The sequence below is a fragment of the Lathyrus oleraceus genome, chromosome 1, assembly GCF_024323335.1.
Source record: "Lathyrus oleraceus cultivar Zhongwan6 chromosome 1, CAAS_Psat_ZW6_1.0, whole genome shotgun sequence".
Classification (NCBI taxonomy): Eukaryota; Viridiplantae; Streptophyta; class Magnoliopsida; order Fabales; family Fabaceae; genus Lathyrus; species Lathyrus oleraceus.
This window is the reverse complement of record NC_066579.1, coordinates 77,234,320-77,252,857: the sequence shown is the minus strand read 5'-3', so window position 1 is coordinate 77,252,857 and position 18,538 is coordinate 77,234,320. Positions and strand designations below refer to the sequence as shown.

The 18,538-nt window shown below is 32.6% G+C and overlaps 1 protein-coding gene across 1 annotated transcript; it reads left to right on the top strand.

Moving 5' to 3' along the window:
- Positions 1-1,124: 1,124 nt before the first annotated feature.
- Positions 1,125-3,692, top strand: LOC127116581 (polyol transporter 5). The gene is made up of 3 exons (XM_051047387.1): positions 1,125-1,466; positions 1,721-2,239; positions 2,603-3,692. The coding sequence occupies exons 1-3, from the start codon at positions 1,277-1,279 to the stop codon at positions 3,406-3,408; spliced, it is 1,515 nt and encodes a 504-aa protein (XP_050903344.1). The 5' UTR covers positions 1,125-1,276; the 3' UTR covers positions 3,409-3,692.
- The last annotated feature ends 14,846 nt before the right edge of the window (positions 3,693-18,538 follow it).

Sequence of the window (18,538 nt, the reverse complement as noted above, 5' to 3'; positions counted from 1 at the left end):
TCGGGCTTAACGGACTACCTACGACCCATATGAATTAACCTTAATGGATAACAAACACTTTTCAGGACCGCGTTAAACAAATTCTGGAAAATATAAATTTTAATTTTAAGCCCAAACTCTATGAGAAATGACCAATTTTAACAAATCTATGTGTGAAGTTAGATAAATGGAAGAAAGAAAAATTCACAAAATAAGAATGAAAAATACAATTAAATCTATTTAACAAAGCATATATATATATATATATATATATATATATATATATATATATATATATATATATATATATATATATATATATATATATATATATATATATATATATATATATATATATATATATATATATATATATATATATATATTTAGTATACAAAGACACATTTGATTTTACTTAAGAGATTAAATTCAATATAAATAATTTTTTAAAATATTAACATACATATTATTTGTAATTTTTAATATTATATTTCTAAATATTTTAATTTTAGTATTTAGCTATTTACAAATACATTTTTAATTTAATATTAAATTTTTTATAGTTGATTATTTATATTTATGAGAGATGATTTTTTATATGTATATTTCAAATTATACATGATATAGATAAATTGCTAATTATTTATTTATTATATTCTATCAGTTTCCAATTATTTTCAAATTCAAGATTAAAATTTCTACTAGAGAAAAGTATATGATATGTTATAAAATATCAACTTTCTTACAAAAAATGCTTAAAAGGAAAAAAAGAATCATTTCCAATTATATTTGATATGTTTAATAAAATATCCAATTTACTATTTTGGTATATATACATCTATATTTTTATATTAAAATTATTTTTATTACTACTAATATAAAAATGAATATGAACATTGACCAGTTAATCATGCTAGAATATTCGAATAAAAAATGTGAAATTAGAAAATAAGACAGCAAATTGTCAACAATAAAAATACAATAATAGTCACAAAAAAACAAAAACAAATAAAATGACTTGTGAGATAAATTTGGGTAAGTGAATATCTGGACACATTAAACACGTGTGGGTCACATTCCTGTCATCATGATTTAATCCTATAAAAGAAAAACAAATTCTAAAAGCCAATTATTCTGGTCAATTATCCATTGGTTTTGCATTAATATTTTATATAATTATTATTATTATAATATTTTTACCAGATTATTATTTGCCACCTGATTTTTATTAATCTGTTTTGTCTTATAAATTTTCAAAAAGCCATTTTCGATTTTTCTGCATTTCTTCAATTCTGCCATGGATGAGATAAATAAGCAGAATTGTGATTATGAACCACTTCCTGGTTCAGAATCAAAAGCTGATCAAAGTAATAATGAAGCAGATGAAGGTCCTAGCTCTCAGAAAAACAAAGTTAATCATCATCTCAATAAATATGCACTTGCTGGGGCTATTTTGGCTTCCACAAATTCAATTCTCTTAGGCTATGGTAAGTTTTATTCTTTTAGTTTAATATTTCGATTTCTTGAAAAACAATTAATTTTTAAAACAAACTCACCATGAATATATGAATGAAAAATGAAATGAAATATTGAAGATTATTTTTTTATGAAAAGTTTCATAAGGGTCATTTTTATTTGTGAAAAAATTGATTGTTTATCAAAAGATTCATAAGGGTCATTTTTATTTGTGAAAAAAAATTGATTTTTGATGGAAAAATTTGTTTTTTTTTTAATTTTGCAGATATTGGTGTGATGAGTGGTGCTGTGATATTCATAAGAGAAGATTTTAAGATATCATCAATTCAAGTAGAATTTCTAGTTGGTTTTTTAAATGTTTGTTCATTGATTGGATCTTTAGCATCTGGAAAAATATCTGATATGATTGGAAGAAGGTACACAATACTGATAGCAGCAGCAACATTTTTCATAGGTGCATTAGTAATGGGATTAGCACCATCCTATACATTCTTAATGTTTGGTCGTGTAATTGCTGGCATTGGTGTTGGTTTTTCTCTAATGATTTCACCGGTTTATGTTGCTGAACTTTCACCTGATCTTACAAGAGGGTTCTTAACTTCACTTCCTGAGGTTTTTATAAGTTGTGGTATTTTGCTTGGTTATGTGTCAAACTATGCTCTTTCATCTCTTCCAATTGGGTTGAATTGGAGAATCATGCTTGGTCTTGCTGCATTGCCAGCTGTTTTTGTAGCACTTGGTGTTTTGTCTATGCCTGAATCACCTAGATGGCTTATAATGAAAGGTAATTTTTATTATTATCATCTCTAACACGTAGCACCGACACTGACATTTGTAATTACACTTAATTCATTTTCTCAAATCATTACTGATGTTGACATGTCAGTGTGTCGGTGTCACCGTACTTCATAGATTATGATTCAAGATTAAATTTTATTAGAGTTTCTTCACGAATCAAACCATGAATGGTCGACTCATAGCATTGATAAACCGAATTGTTTTAATGAATATGTTTGGTTAGAAACTAAAAAAACTTTGTGGTCAGAGACATAGACACAATTGACCGAACTTCATTATTAAACACGTGTTTTTCTTGTTCGCATTTCATGATCTTTAATGTTTTGAACCAATGTTGTTGATCTAACAGGTAGATATGAAGAAGCAAAACAAGTTTTGATAAGAACATCAGAAAACAAAGGTGAAGCTGAACATAGATTTTCAGAAATTTTACAAGCTGCTTCAAATTTCAAAACTTCTTCTAGGAATGTACAAGGGGTGTGGAAAGAATTGCTAATCACACCTGCACGTCCTGTCTTAAGAATCCTCATAGCTGCCATTGGTGTTAATTTTTTCATGCAAGCTTCTGGAAATGATGCTGTAATCTATTACAGTCCACAAGTTTTTAGAGTAGCTGGAGTTCAAGATGAGAAACAACTTTTTGGTGTGACAATCATCATGGGAATAGCAAAAACATGTTTTGTTTTTGTTTCAGCTTTGGTTTTGGACAAATTTGGAAGAAGGCCGATGTTGTTGTTGGGCTCATTAGGTATGGCAGTTTCACTATTTGGGCTTGGATTGGGCTGCACATTTCTACAAAACTCAGATGAAAAGCCCATATGGGCTATTTCATTGTGTGTGGTTGCTGTTTGTGCTACTGTTTCATTCTTTTCTATTGGGCTTGGGCCTACAACATGGGTCTATTCGTCGGAGATTTTCCCGATGAGGTTAAGGGCCCAAGGTACAAGTTTGGCAATTTCTGTGAACCGTTTGATTAGTGGTATAGTGTCTATGTCATTTCTTAGTGTCTCAGAGGAAATAACCTTTGGAGGCATGTTTTTTGTGCTTGGTGGTGTAATGGTTGTTGCTACAATTTTCTTTTATTATTTTTTACCAGAAACTAAAGGGAAAAGCTTAGAAGAGATTGAAGCTTTGTTTGAAGATGAATTACATTGAATATTGTTGTAGGTTTCAAGAATGGTAAAATTTGTTTTGTTGTATTTTTTAGGCAAAAAAAAATATAGTTTTATTGTTCTAGTATAAAAGTTTTATTGTTGTTAAAGGAATAGGCTTGATTGGTTTGATACATCCTAATACATTGATTGCTAGGAATTTGGTGGTTACATGTTTCAACATATAAAGAAAATTACAATTTGTGATTTTGATGGAAGATAGAACATAGACATGATACAATAAAAAATTGAATAAGATTATGATATGCCAATTACATGATTACTTTACCGGTCCATTGTTATTCTTCACTCAAACTTACATCTACACTGTTCACAAATACGGTGAACAGTGTCTTGAACAGCAAAATCGTATATGAATAATGATGTGAACAGTGCGTGTATATGAACAGTGCCTTTGTAAACAGTGTCCGTGTACGATGCATGAACAGTGATTTATATATTAAAATAAAATTGATGAATAGAATGTAAACAATTGGTTAATGAAGTTATGAAGTTGGTTAATAAATATTTGGATATTAAAAATAGTTCTTAGTGGTAAATAAAATTGATTAATGAAATAAAAAAAAATGGTTAACGAAATTATGAAGTTGGTTAATAAATATCCAGATATAAAAATAATTTTAATAGTAAAATAAAATTGGTTAATAAAATATTAAATGTTGGTTAATAAAATTATAAAATTGGTTAATCACACGGTACTTTTTAATAAAAAAAATGATATATTATTATAAAATGATATTTTATTATTATAATATTTTATTATTCATCGAATTTATGAACAGTAAAATACGGTGTAGTGTATCTTTTTGGTGTAGCAATAACATTTTAACATTTTTCTTAATTTATACTATCATGTGTTTGATACATGCAAAATAAGAAACATGATATTATTATTTCATGTATTTCGTAAAATATATATTATATTTAAATTGCAAGAAAAAAAATTAGAATTTTTTTTTATATTTTTAAATTAATGTTAATATTTTTAAATTTACTATTTTAAATTTAATATATAATAAAACATATTACAAATTTTAAAAGAAATTAGATTTTTTTTAAGGAAGAGAGAATATATTAGAAAAATTGAAACAAGTACAAAGGAGATGGATATCACCAAAACTCTCCAAGAAGCCAGTAAAAGTGGAAATTAGGCGACAAATAACTTATCTTTCCTTTAGGAATGATTCATTGGTTTAGAGAATATATTAGAAACCAATGTTAGCCAAAACCAATATGGATATCACCAAAACCAAAATCAATGTTAGAAATAGGTTATTTGTCATCTCCATAGTCTTATCATTAGGAATGATTTATTGGTTTAGAGAATATATTAGAAAAATGAAAAGATAATTTCCATTTTTATTGGTTTTTCGGAGAGTTTTGATGATGTCATGTTTCTTATCTTGCATATAGGTACATGATAATATAAATTAAGAAAAATATTATCGCTATACCAAAAAGATACACTACATCATATTTTAGTACTCATATCCATAATTGTGGATATCACCAAAATTATGGATATCATCAAAATCAATGTTAGCCAAACTATTCGCACATTAATTACCTTTCTGATAGATATGGAGATGACAAATAACATGAATTTAAAGAGGAAGATTCAATTATTCTATTTGTTCTTTAGATGCCAAGGAACTATGTTGGCATTTTGGAAGGCAAAAGTTGATAGTTTCGAATTCGTTTCAACTCGAAGGTGGAGCCACTTCATGTGAGAGGCAATTTCAATGGCAATCGTTGTGGCATATAGCTCAACATTGAGGGCAGATGAAATGCCAATATTTTCAGCAAAGCAACCAAGACCAGTTGCATCATGATTTCGAAAAAAGCCCCCACAAGTTGTATGATAAGGGTTGCTAATGGCGGCACCATTACTAGTACACTTTATCCAACCAAAGCAAGGAGGAGACCACAAAACTTTAGAGATTTTAGAACTTTAAGGCACCTTAAACAGATTAATAATTGGGTCCTCCAACTATTCATCTAACCAGAATTTAATGGACTCTACATCACCTAGGAGTCAGCTTGAGTTATCAATCAAATTGCACCAAGCACTTTTAGTGTTAGATTAAATGGAGGAGAAGATATGTACTCCCACCATCATTGTTTCATAACGAGTGATTCAATTGACTATTTTACACAGATTAAGAAAAAAGAATAAATGAAAGAAAAAGAATGATATTTTTATTAAAGTATCATTTATCAAATATTATGAATGATAAAAGTAATATTAATTTAATGGTAGAGTTGAAAAAGATGCATTGAAAATTAAAATTGATCATTCATTTTAAAATATTTTTTTATTTTAAATAGATCACTCATACTCATTATGGGACGAAGGGAGTAGCTAATAATCTGGTGAGTCATAGCACTCTACTTTTTAAAAGTTTTTTGGAGTGGTAAAGATCCCACCAAATCAAGATTGGCTAGGGATCTAATTCCTAAACCACCTCAAAGGTAGGAGTACAAACTTCATGCCAGAAAATGTTACTAGTTTTTTAGAGCATATATCACTCAACCATAGAAATTTTTTAATGCGTTTTTCAAGAGTCTTATTGAGACTTTGTGGCCAGTGATATATTAGGAAGTTATAATTTAGCATACCTTGAAACATAGTCTTGATCAATTGAGTTATGTCATCCATTGAAAGTAAGGAGACCTTCCATGAAGCATGTACCAATATAATTTGGTAGGCCCTAAGAAGGGATAATCTAAGAAGAATAAGGAAAATTCATACACACTATGCAAGGCGAGTATACTAGTTAACACATTAGGTGGCCCAAGACTTTTCCCCATGATGTCAAGTGATGGTCAATACATGCTCAATATGGGTACTTAGTCGCTCAATTAGGCTTGAGCCATCTGAATCAGCTTCACTCACGCAATGAATATGGACAGTGGCGTGTTCCAAATAACGACTGATTTAGGGTCAACCAAAGGGAGAAAATCTCTATTTCCATGATTCTAGGAGATCAATACTTCAATGACCATGTTCCTTGGTTGTGAAGCTAAGGCAAGTCACTCTCTGGCTCTCTAGCCTAGACCCAAGGAACATTTATAAACAACTCATTTATAGGATGAGAAGGGGATCTCCAACTTTACCCAAAAAGATATAGATAAATATTTTCACCACTCTGTATGAGTTAGCCCTAAACATTGTAAAAGTGCCTTAAAACACCAAAACAACCATACAAATACGAGGGTACCTCATTTTACTTTTTAGCAAGTACAAAGTCAATTCATCTTTAATTATATCAATAATTTATCGAATATGAATCACCTTTAGTTTGCATTTAAGTAAAGGAACTCCTAAATAGACAAAAGGGAGATAACATATATTAAAGCCATTCATATTCAATAATTCAGTGAGCCTAGAATTAGAGATTGATCCTTAATAACATGTAGATTATTGGACATGTGCCTTCCCACACAATAGACGGGTGAATTGTGTGTTCAAAAAAACTTGATTTAAAAAAAAATTGGAAATAAAATCAGAGTTAGAATTTTTTTTAAAGATTGTTTTAAGATTAAGCAGCGGAAAATAAAAATGCAGAATGTAAAGTGCAGAATTAAAGAGTTTAAAGGAAGAGAGAAGACAGTGGAAGTTATAGAGGTTCGGTTAAACAAGGAAAAATACCTACTCTTCTCCTTAAAAATTGATCTTGAGAGTATCCCACAAACTTAAGAGCTTTTAGTATGTTAAACTCTTGAACCCCCTAATACAAGGATATTTGAAGTTTATAGCTAACTTCCAACTAAATAGAAAACTGTGGAGTGAAGTGGTGAGTCTTCCTTCTAAACGGAGGATTGAAGCGGTTAGTCCTCTTTCCACAAGAATCTTGGAGCGGTTAGTCTTCAAGCTTCTAAACAAACATTGAGAGTTTTTAACACCGGGATGAGCTCTCGAACCTAAACCTTGGTTTTATACTTGGCTAACCAATAACCTATGAGATTTTATCACGGGTTGATCTCCAACCTAAATAAGCTTTTGAAATCGGGCTAAGCTTTAACCTTAACTTGGTTTTACCACGGGCAAACCAAAAACCTATGATATTTTACCATAGACTGATCTCCAAATTAAATAAGAGACTTGATCACACAAATCCTAAACCTAAGTTTTTTATGAGTTTAGCTTCGAACCTATATAAACTTCTTGAATTGGATAAACTGTTCAACCAAGGTATAAATTAAAGTTTTTTGGTGTACTTACAAATCTACCCTTCAAGAATTGTAGCTTTCTCACTTGCAAATTACTTTCTAGAACAACACTTTGGCTAAATTCTTAGTTAGTGAAAGTAAACAAATTAGAAGTTTAGAGAGAGAGAGAGAGAGAGAGAGAGAGAGAGAATAGTGAAGTGTGAAATGAAACACGATTCTAGATGTTTTGAAATGAGGGAAATGACCTCTATTTATAGGCTAGAGGTTGGCTAAAAAAGAGTTTTAAAGATATTTTATGACTTTCCAATTGATTGATAACATGAACCAATCAATTGATTCCTTTCAGATTAATCGATTACCAAGTTAAAAATGGAAAGAAGAGATATCTAGTCGTTACCGGTCATTAAGGTGATATCCTAATCGATTAGGGCATATTTTTGAACTGAACAAATCGATTGGCTCATTGTGCCAATTGATTGGCATAGACAAAACTTTGCTCAGAGCTTTTCAGATAGCTTACAACTCCGTTGGCACTACTTCAATACATTTTGAAAATGTTTTCTTTAGAAAAATAAGTTTTTGTTTGTGTGTGTGTGATTTAGCCATGCACTTTTACAAGAATGCCATTATGCTTTACAATAATTTCACTCAAACTAATAGAGGTAAGGATTTCTTATACTTTAATACTTTGTCAGATGCTTTCATTATTGTAGACACTTGCTTGTGTTCACTTGGAGATGAGACTTGAGTTATCTTCCATTTGGTTCCCGTCATCAGATAATCAATTCCATCAAATCATAATATTTTGGTTTTCTTCTTTAACCACTTAACCACTTATGCTTGACTTATTATTAAGGACTAGTTGTCATCATTAGTTTTCATCATCAAAAGTTGTTGTCCTTATTAAAGACATGTCACCTAGAAGTAACATGCAAAATATGGTTCCACATTCTCCCCCTTTTTGATGATGACAACACATCTCTCATGGATGTGGTAAAAGAAACAAATAAAAGTATTTGGAGTAATCAAACTCCCCCTTGATTAAGTAGAGAGTATACTTTACTCTATCTGAGAGTATACTTCTCCCCCTTTATCAAAATAAAAAAGGTAGATAAATATGCACTACAAGAAATATGAATATGAAAATATAAGCAAATAAACATTTAGGGGAAAACATTATTTTATTCATTAATTGAAATTACTCGAAATTCAAGGTATAAAAAAGGAATTTTAAAATTTTTAAACGTTACGAGAAAACAGGAAACAAATTAATAAACTAAAGATTAAAAATATATTGTGAAATAATTCTATGTCATAAGCATCATCTTTCCTTACCATGAATTTCTTCATATCCTCTCCCAAACTTTGACAAATTTTCAACACCTTTTCTATCTTGGCGTCTTCTCCTTCTTCTAACTCTTATTCTTCGTCTTCCTTGAATGTAGATTTCTCTTTGATTTATCCATAGTTGACCATAACTTTAATCTCCCTAAGATAAGTGTAGGTGATTCTATTATTGGTTGAGTATTCTTTTTCATCCACGGTGTCAATGTTGAAGATGGCTAGAAGTTGTATGATGATTGGTCCATAGGGGATCCCTACTGATGGGATCTCTTTGCACCGAATTATATGGTTGAAAAATTCATCTATCCAATTATTTGGAATATCTTAGGTCAATAACCACAAGGGTACTACATATTTCCTAATGACATAGTTATGGTTTATGTTCCTCAGAAATAGGATCTTAGTTAAAAGGTAGTGAAGGATCCTAACCTTTGGTTTTAGGTGGCTAGACTAGAAGGAGAACTTCTTATTTTCCATGGGGTTAGTGATAAGGTTATTAATGGTTGTATAGTGTTTTAAGTTTCTAAGACCTAGGGGTTTATCAAGGGTAAAGGATGTTCCTATAGTAGGTGTAAGACCCCAAATTTTGTCCCTAAGATCCCTCATGGCATCATAAGCATTGCATTGCATAGCCTCAAGGATCATTGAGCATCTTGGCTTCCTTTCCCTTTGGGTTGGGATCTCCTGTGAGTGGTTTGAGATCACCAGGCATGCTTGCATTGTATATCATTGCTTTTCTTGTTTTAATCACTAACCAAAAGCACAAAAATATTGTCATTAACATTTGTTTTGTAGCTCAAGCAATCACAGGTCAGGCACTTTAAGAGCATCCTTTGTGCAAGAGATGAGATATTTTCCTTGGTATAAGGACCACATGATCATTCTATGGAGCTTACATGAGCTAGGGTTTCATTTTGAAACAATATCCCCAAGTGGTAGAGGCTCAAGTTCATCAAAGCATGTCAAGTCATCTGAAGACCAAATGGTCAACTGTGCAGTCAACTGAGGACTTTGAGGTTGGGGAAATGAATTTAAATATCCCAATCATGTTTAAACAAGGCCTATTTTTCATTTCAAACATCTATCTTGAAGATTTTGAAGTCATGGCAAAAGTTTCCAAAAATGGAAAGTGACCTGTAATTTCAAGTTTCCAAAAATGGCAAGTTTCTGGTCCACATTCAACTTGACTTATCAACATCAAAGAAGCTTCAAATGGATTTTTGGTGAACATGGAAGTTGAAGATATTTCTCTCCCCTTTTCAAAAAGTCTTATTTCATGATGATATGATGAATGGTTGAGAAGTTATGGCCAAATGATCACAAAGTATACATGGAAGTTCAAAATGGCATAACTTTTGATTCAAAACTCCAAATTGGTCCATTCTTTTTGCAAAATGCTCTTCATGACCAATACATTTCAAATCAATCATTGCCATGCATGTGAGAAGCTTGTATGCTCACTATTCCATTCATGATCATTTTGGAGGGAAAATTCATAATTTGAAATTGGCTTATGGAACAAGCAAATTAACCATTCCATCATGTTTATTGGTTGATTTTAAGTGGATTTGAAGCTCAGCATGGCACTGTTCACGTGTAGCATGGCCACATAAGCTCACATTTGCATTTTTTGCATTTCACCTCATATCTCTCTAATCATGATTAGCCAATGCTTAATTGTGATTTCAGCATCATTAACACACCATATAAAAGGAAAACCCTAACTGTTTTGGAGGAGATAACAGAATTCAGATCTGAAAATCTCAAATTCCCTCCAAATTCTCTCTCTTCGAAACTCAAATTTCTTCACACAATTCCTCAAAACTCTTGCATATTCTTGATCATGGAGCATTACTGAGCAAGATCCATCCCTTACTTTGAAGAATTCAGTCCAGTTTCGAGCAAAACAAGTGCACTTACATGTCAATGGATTTCTGAAGTTGAAGTGAATTTAGGTGGTTTCAGCTGCTGTTTCTTGCACAAAGCTTCTAGTCAAGCATAGAGGAGTAGATCTGGAGATTGTGAGAGCCTGAGGACACGAGTTCATAGCACTGCAGTTCAAGTAAGTTGAAATTTCATCACCTCCTTTTGCCAATTTCTTGATATGATTGTGTAGATCTTGCTTTGCTGAACATGCTGATAGGATTAGATTCAAAAATGGATGAGAAATGAGTATGTTATGTGAACTTTCAGTTTTGATGATGAAAATGTTTTTGCTCGATCCATAAAACCTAGCCTGAATTAGGATGATTTGATCATGGATTTGGATTGTATGTTGAAGGATCTTTCGAATGGTATATCATTTATCGAATTCTGGAAATTTTGATGGAGCTCCACCGCCTGGTTGGCCGGAGAAGACGGTTGTTACCGCCGTCTGCAACTGTCCTAGGGTTTCTGCCATGTGTGATCCACGTTTCACCTTGCGCGTCCAATCCATTGGCTGAGTTTGTTTTGACCAGGCCACGCGAGCTTTGACTCGCTGATGTGGTATGCCATATGGTTAAATGAAACGCAGCGTTTCATTTAGCTGACTGTGTGCTGATGTGTGCGCCTCCGTGTGTGTTTCATTGGTTGCCTTGCGTTTGACTCTGTTTGCGTGTACCTTGACCATTGACATGGCTGATGACTGTGTTTAGTTATGCTCTGCGTTTTGATCTTTGAACCTGGACCACTTGATTTGCTTTTCACGCTAGATCCAATGGACGAGATTAATTCTGAATTGATTTGAATATTTGTTTTCCCTCCATTTCATTTTATTATTTCATTTTATTTCATTCATCTTTCAAAAATCATAAAAAATAGTAAAATGCTCCAAATTGACTCCAATTTTTTTTCATATTCTTGTTTTAATCTATAGTTTTTTATAGGATTAATTTCATGATTTGTTTGTTTCTGGAATTTTATTTTGGAATTTTTGATTAAACCTTATGCTAAATTGATTATGTGCATTCTATGCTTTGTGAAATGCTATGTGTTGATCCAATTGATCTGAATTTTTGCATGCTTGATCTTCACATGTGATATGATTTTTGAGCTTTGGTTTGGAATTTTTATCATATGCTATCACTGTTTTTGACACATGAAGATGTAGTGTGACAATTTGTGTCACATTTTTGGTATTGCATTTGTGCATTTTTGTTCACCTATCATTTGAACTTTTCTGGATTTGATATTTTGCACATTGCTTATTCATCACATGATAAACTTGCATAAAAAATTTCATAGCCATTAGATGCTTTTCTGATATGATTTGGATTTTCTAAATTGGATATCCATTTTGTACTCATTTGTTGGTCATTACCTTACATGGATCATTTGAGCTACTTGCTTTATGAATTGATGCTGGTCCTTTTGAGGACATGTTGTTGGTTGTTTGATTATGCATTATGCAAAAGATTGACTTCTGTTATGATCATTTGGTTTGGTTTTGGACCTAGTCTTTGTACTAGTTTTTTGTACATGAACTAACCTTGACTTGTGTTTCAGGTTTGGACACTTAGCATTAATGGTTGAGTTGCTCACATTTTGAGATGCAAATTGGATTGTGTTCTGACTCCTTTGTGTTTTGTAGGATTATAAGTTGATGAGTTGAGCTCATTGCTTCATTTGATTGCTTGACCATTGTTCATTGAGTTATGTACAGTTGATTGGTTTCACTGTCTGTTTTCTTATTGGTTGTCTGAGATATTAACTGTTTAGCTTTTGTACAGGTACATTAGTTGCTTGCTTTTAGCTCTTGCTTGAGCTTTGGATTGTGGTTGATACACCACTTAGGTAGCTATTCTCTTACTCCATGTAGTCTGGAAGTCCTGTCACCTTTTTGGCAGGCATTTTGGCTGAAGTCCTCCTTAAGAGGCTCTGTTTGTGGTTGTTTACATTTGTGCCAAAGACCTCTAAATGAGGCAGTGTTACTTGATAAGTCCTCCTAAGTGAAGAGGCAATTGACGGATAAAAGGGATTAGAAGTCAATCCCCCGTTATTCAGTGAGTCGTTCATTATGCTCGCACTACGTGCTGATGCTCTTGAACATGTACCCAAGATCTTTGTATAGTGTCTGTCAAGTGGAATAGGATCCCTCTTTCTGGATCCCCACGCTTTCTTTGTCATAAGCTCACCCAGGCCAGAGTTAAGAGCATGAGGTCTCATCCTCATTTCCATATTTTAATCAGCTTCACCCTAACTCTCAATGCTAGTGGTTAAGAGCTCACAGATTACCCTTGTACAGTTTGGCTTGTTTGTTGAGGTTGATATGACCCCTCTTGACTAAAGCCCACCCTTGGTTTGAAGCCTCTTGTTTGTATATAGTGTGTGATGATTGCATTGTTTGCATTTGCATGTTTGTTTTTGGAGTCGGATCTAAGTCCATGTATTGGCATTCTGTTTCCGTTTTTTGTTGTTAGGAGTCGGATTTAAGTCCATATATTGGCATTCTGTTTCCTTTGTGTTGTTTGGAGTCAGATCTAAGTCCATTTATTGGCATTCTGTTTCCTATTTTGTGGTTGGAGTCGGATTTAAGTCCATCTATTGGTATTCTGTTTCCTTTTTGTTATTAGGAGTTGGATGTAAGTCCATATATTGGCATTCTGTTTCCTTTTTGTGGTTGGAGTTGGATGTAAGTCCATATATTGGCATTCTGTTTCCTGTTCTTGTGGTTCTCTTATGAGACATTTGCTTTTGCCTTGTGCTTATTCCAAAGGAACTTACTTGGATCATCTCTATGATCTCAAGAAACGAACTCCTAATGTGGTTGCATTCCTTAACCCTCACCTTTTTGTTAACCTTCTTTCCACCCCAAACCAAAAACTTTTGTGCAAACATTTGACTTGTTTTCAATATTAGAAACCTAAGCCTTATGCTTTTGATTTTCAAACTTTCTTTTCATAATACTCATTTTGAATTGAATCTTTAAGTCAACTTTGACCATTTTGTATATACTTCTAATTGGTTAATGCAACCCATTCAAATGTCTCTTTTGTGGATCCATGTCCACTTATTAATCAAATTTTTCATAACCTTTTGCTATTAGGTTTGAGTTATCTTTGTGGTAGACATAATACTCACCTATGTCCTTAGTGATTGGACAATAAGTCTTCCATGCTTATTATAGGGCTAACCCCTCACTAGCATGTCGAAGCTATCCTCACATGGTGGACTTGTGGTTTTTCAGGCCGAGTTTTCTCCCTTTGATAACAAAAGACCTTAAGGCTTTTGGACCAATCAATCCACTCATTTGTTTTGAAATCTTTTACCCGAACTACGAGGTTTTGATCCTAATCTTTTCATAAGAGGGTACGTAGGCAATGGGTTCATCCATCCAAACACAAAATGTAAATAAACTTGTATATTCTTTTCTCATCTCTTCAATCATGTTTGCACAAAATATTTTCATAAACAATAACCTTTACAACAAGCGTTAAAAGGGCTCCCTAGGAGTACCTAGGATGCTTTGGGTGCCTAACACCTTCCCATTGCATAACCAACCCCCTTACCCAGATCTCTGACCTTCTTTTACTAGTTTTGTTTGTAAAACTTTTAGGTTTTTGTTCGCTTTCTAACCTTTCCTTTGGATAAATAGAAGTGCGGTGGCGACTCGACTTTGTATGATTTACCTTGGATTTAGTCAATATCTCCAATGGTAACGAATACACCGCTACAGTAGGCAACTCGAAGATTCTCCCAAAGTTGTCTTTGTGAAAATCAATTTCCACTCCCCTTACAGATGTTTTCAAAGAGGTTCCTACAAGTCTTACGTTTAGGTAAAACTATGTTATTAGGTTTGGGAGTGACCTATTTGGTGTTTGGGTGAAGAAAACTTTAAGGGAAGCTTGACAAATTTGGTGATAAGTCTTGTGACTTTTCAATAGGCTTGGCTCCATGTGTCAATGATTACTTACCTTCTTTTCTAGAATCGTCATCTTATGTTCTTGCTTGCGATTTATTAATCCCGCAATGGACATGTTACTTCTTGGTGTTTCTTTGGGTTTTTGGCTTGAGGAGGCCATGATGATACTTATGGAAAAAGAACTCACACAAGAAAAGAAGCTAGAAGGTATGAATTTTGAGATGCAAGAAATATCGAGAGAGTATACTTATTTATAACGTGCCATTTGATGATTTAATCATATATTTCTGGAAAGTAATCAATGGAAATTATGCTGATTGAAAATCAAGGCGAAATGATTTCAAAATAGAAGTGTCAATCGATTAGCTAACGCCTCCAATTGATTGGTGAATCAAATCTCTCAAGATTTTGTATGTTCATCATTAATGATGAGATTTGGTTTGCTTTAAGGATAAGTTTGGCTTGGATTGGATCTGAAATTAGGCGCACCAAGCTTCTCCAATTGATTGCCAAAGTGTCAATCGAATAGGCTTTCATTGTTCAACCTCCTTGGTGCATCTTTGGGCGTTGTGTCGAATTTAATTATTTTTCTGCGCTCCCCATTTAGTATTATACCTCCTTTCTAAAAATCATTTGGAAACTCATATTTTTGGTTAGTAAAAAATATTTTATCGAGATGAGTAAAAATTAAATTCACTATTTTAAAGGATTAATAAGAGTTGTCAGATTAATTTACCCTTAAAATAGTGTCTACCTCTTTTATCAAGAATTCTTGATAAACTATTCCCTTAAAGGGAAACACCAAGCATATTATGGCATGCCCTTTTCTACACATTGTTGGATGCATGAGTTGATAAAGTCAACGAGATGACCAAGTCCATCATAGACATAATCACCCAATTGAACACTAAGGATCATACACCTTGAGAATTCTCAAGAACACTTTGCTTTGATCACTATAATTGATATTTTCCATCATTGTTCATCCTTGGATCAAAGGCTTTATAAAAATGCTTACCAGTATACTCTTGCTTTTTATAACTACATTGATAATTCTCTTAAATCTTCGAGCTATAAAGCATACCTTCAAATCACTAAGGTTTCACATTTGGTACCCATATTTTCTTGGTCCTAGGTGCATTAGTTCCAGAAGATCTAAGTGGCCAACTCTTTTACAGTGTGTGTACTTATAAATTGGACGATCCTTTTTCTTGTGATATATACCTTTACTAGGTTTTCTAGTCTTTTTAAATCCTAGTCCATTCTTGTTTATGGAAGATTTTTGACTCGATAGTGTCGCATCTCAAAAAATGCGACCTTACGAGCGTTCGCGAAATGATTGAACAGATTCACCACCGAATTTTATTTATTCCAAAGAAGGAAAGAGAAAATATCGATATAACCCTTAAAAGAAAGAGAAAATGACCGTCGTAACCAAATTCAGATTTGGGAGTCGATTAGACAAGAGGAAGGTATTAGCACCCCTCACGTTTGTTGTATTCAACGGAAACACTTTAGTTAGCTTTGCGATTGAATGTTAGCTTATGTCATTTTTTTCTTCAAATTATAAAAAGTGAAAAAGGAAAAGAAAAGGGGTCGCAAAAAAGGTTTTTATTAGGGTGTTTGACAAGATTGCGAGTCTTTCTCTTACGTATCCTCATGTACAATGAGGAATTCAAAGCTACGTAGTTCATCACAAGACAAAAGATATTTTTTGGTTTTTTGTAATAGTGTTTAACGAGACGTTGAATCTCGCTCCTACGTGTCCTCGGGTGAAATGGGGAACTCAAAGCTACGTAGTTCTTGGTAACAAATGGATGTTGGTTGATTGATTTTAGTGAACGAATGTTTAGGTCGCACTCTAGCGGTTAACCGTTGTTTGTGTGCTCGCACATGAAAGGCTTAAGAGTTTATTTGTGTCGTAGTAGAATGGATAAAGCATTATTCTTTTGTGAAAACTTTTTCGATCGTGCGGGGGAGAGAAATGATAAGTTTGATTGGTTGAATTCGTTTTTAAGCAGACAACGAAAATTCGAGCATTGTGGCGTGCGCTACCCACTCACTTATTCGAGGAGTAGAAGGATGTGCATCCCCCATTCCTTTTTCGTCTAATCAGAGTTTTAAAAATCATTTGCGGAAGACAAATATTCGTAGTAGTGAGGTGTGCGCCTCCCAAAAACTTATTCGAGGAGCAGAAGGTGTACATCCCTCATTTCTTTTTCTTTCATGTTTGTGTTAGGGTATTTTAATCGGAAGTCGGAAGTTTGAACAATATGGTGTGCGTCAATCATTCACTTATTCGGGGAACAGAAGGGATGTACATCCCTCATTCCCATTTTCAACCCATTTTATTTGCGAAAATATTTTGAAAAGAAACTTGGTGTTAACCATGGGGTTTATTTGCATTTGTGGAGAATGGTTCAATTGAGTACTAAAAAATACTTGATGTTAATCAAGTGTTTGGTTCGCATTTTGAACAGGACTTGACGTTGATCAAGTAATGAATTCACATTAATTTTGAAAAACAGTCTGATTTTGATAGTGAAAAGGTTTTCAGTTGATGGTGAAGTAGTGAGATATTTTTGAAAACCACTTGATGTTGATCAAATATTTAATTTGATTTTTGAAAGGTTGATTTTTATGAGGTCAAGTTATTTAATTAATCACTTTTACCAAATTAATCAATTAAAATAAAATTAATCAATTAATCAAGCTAATTAAAAATTAACTAACTAAATTAATCAATTAAAATGAAATTAATCAATTAATCAAGCTAATTAAAAATCAATCAACCAAATTAGTCAATTAATTAAGTTACTTAAAAAATCAATTAACAAAATTAATCAATTAAAATAAATTTAATCAACTAATAAAATAAATAAAAAATCAATTAACAAAATTAATCAACTAAAATAAATTTAATCAATTAATCAAATTAATTAATAAAACAATTAATAAAATTAATTAATTAAAAAAAATTAATCAATCAATTATAGAAAGAAAATAGAAAAAAAATTAAGAAAAAGTAGTAAAATTAAAAAAATGTAAAAAAAAATAAAAGAAAAAAATGGTGGAGGCTGTGTGGGCCCCACATTCATTTTCTTCCACTTGCCAAGAATGCATGTAAGTAGTAACGTGGGGGAATGCAGTAAACAAGAACATCAATTTGTAATAATAAAGACCAATATTCAAAATTCTGATATCACTAAAACGTGATTGAATTTGACGAATTAGTATGCCGTTGGAATCAGAATTTTGCCATGAATTCAAATATGTAATTAGTATTTCAAAAAAGGCTATGAATCATGGGAATTGAAGTAAAAAATAGACGCCCAATTGAACAAAGAAGTTATCGATATGACCAAAATACACATCCAAACACGAAATTAATCGTGATCAGCGCGAAAAAACCGGTTCAAATGGTATATGAGTTTGCAATTTATGGTTGAGATTCACAGTTTTGTCATTTTTGTGTTCTTGAATTCATGAGAGTTGTTGAACCGATTTTCTAGAAATTCAATTTAAACGCGTTTTCATGCTACTAACGATTGAAATAAGTTCCTTAAGCATGTATACACATCATAACATACAAAAAACATAAGAAAAACGAGGATTAAACTTACTTTGAATGAAAACCTCAAGAATTCATCAACAACAATGGTGGACATCATGGCTCTCCCATCAAGCTCCGACGAAGGCCCAAACAAGCTTCCAGTTCATAAATTTTTGTAGATTTGGAATCCTCTCAACCTCC

Bases quoted from the DNA above. Each gene is read 5' to 3' on its own strand.
- LOC127116581 (XM_051047387.1), top strand. From the start codon at position 1,277: ATGGATGAGATAAATAAGCAGAATTGTGATTATGAACCACTTCCTGGT. The intron at 1,467-1,720 runs GTAAGTTTTATT...TTAATTTTGCAG, and splicing joins TTCAATTCTCTTAGGCTATG to ATATTGGTGTGATGAGTGGT. The intron at 2,240-2,602 runs GTAATTTTTATT...TTGATCTAACAG, and splicing joins TAGATGGCTTATAATGAAAG to GTAGATATGAAGAAGCAAAA.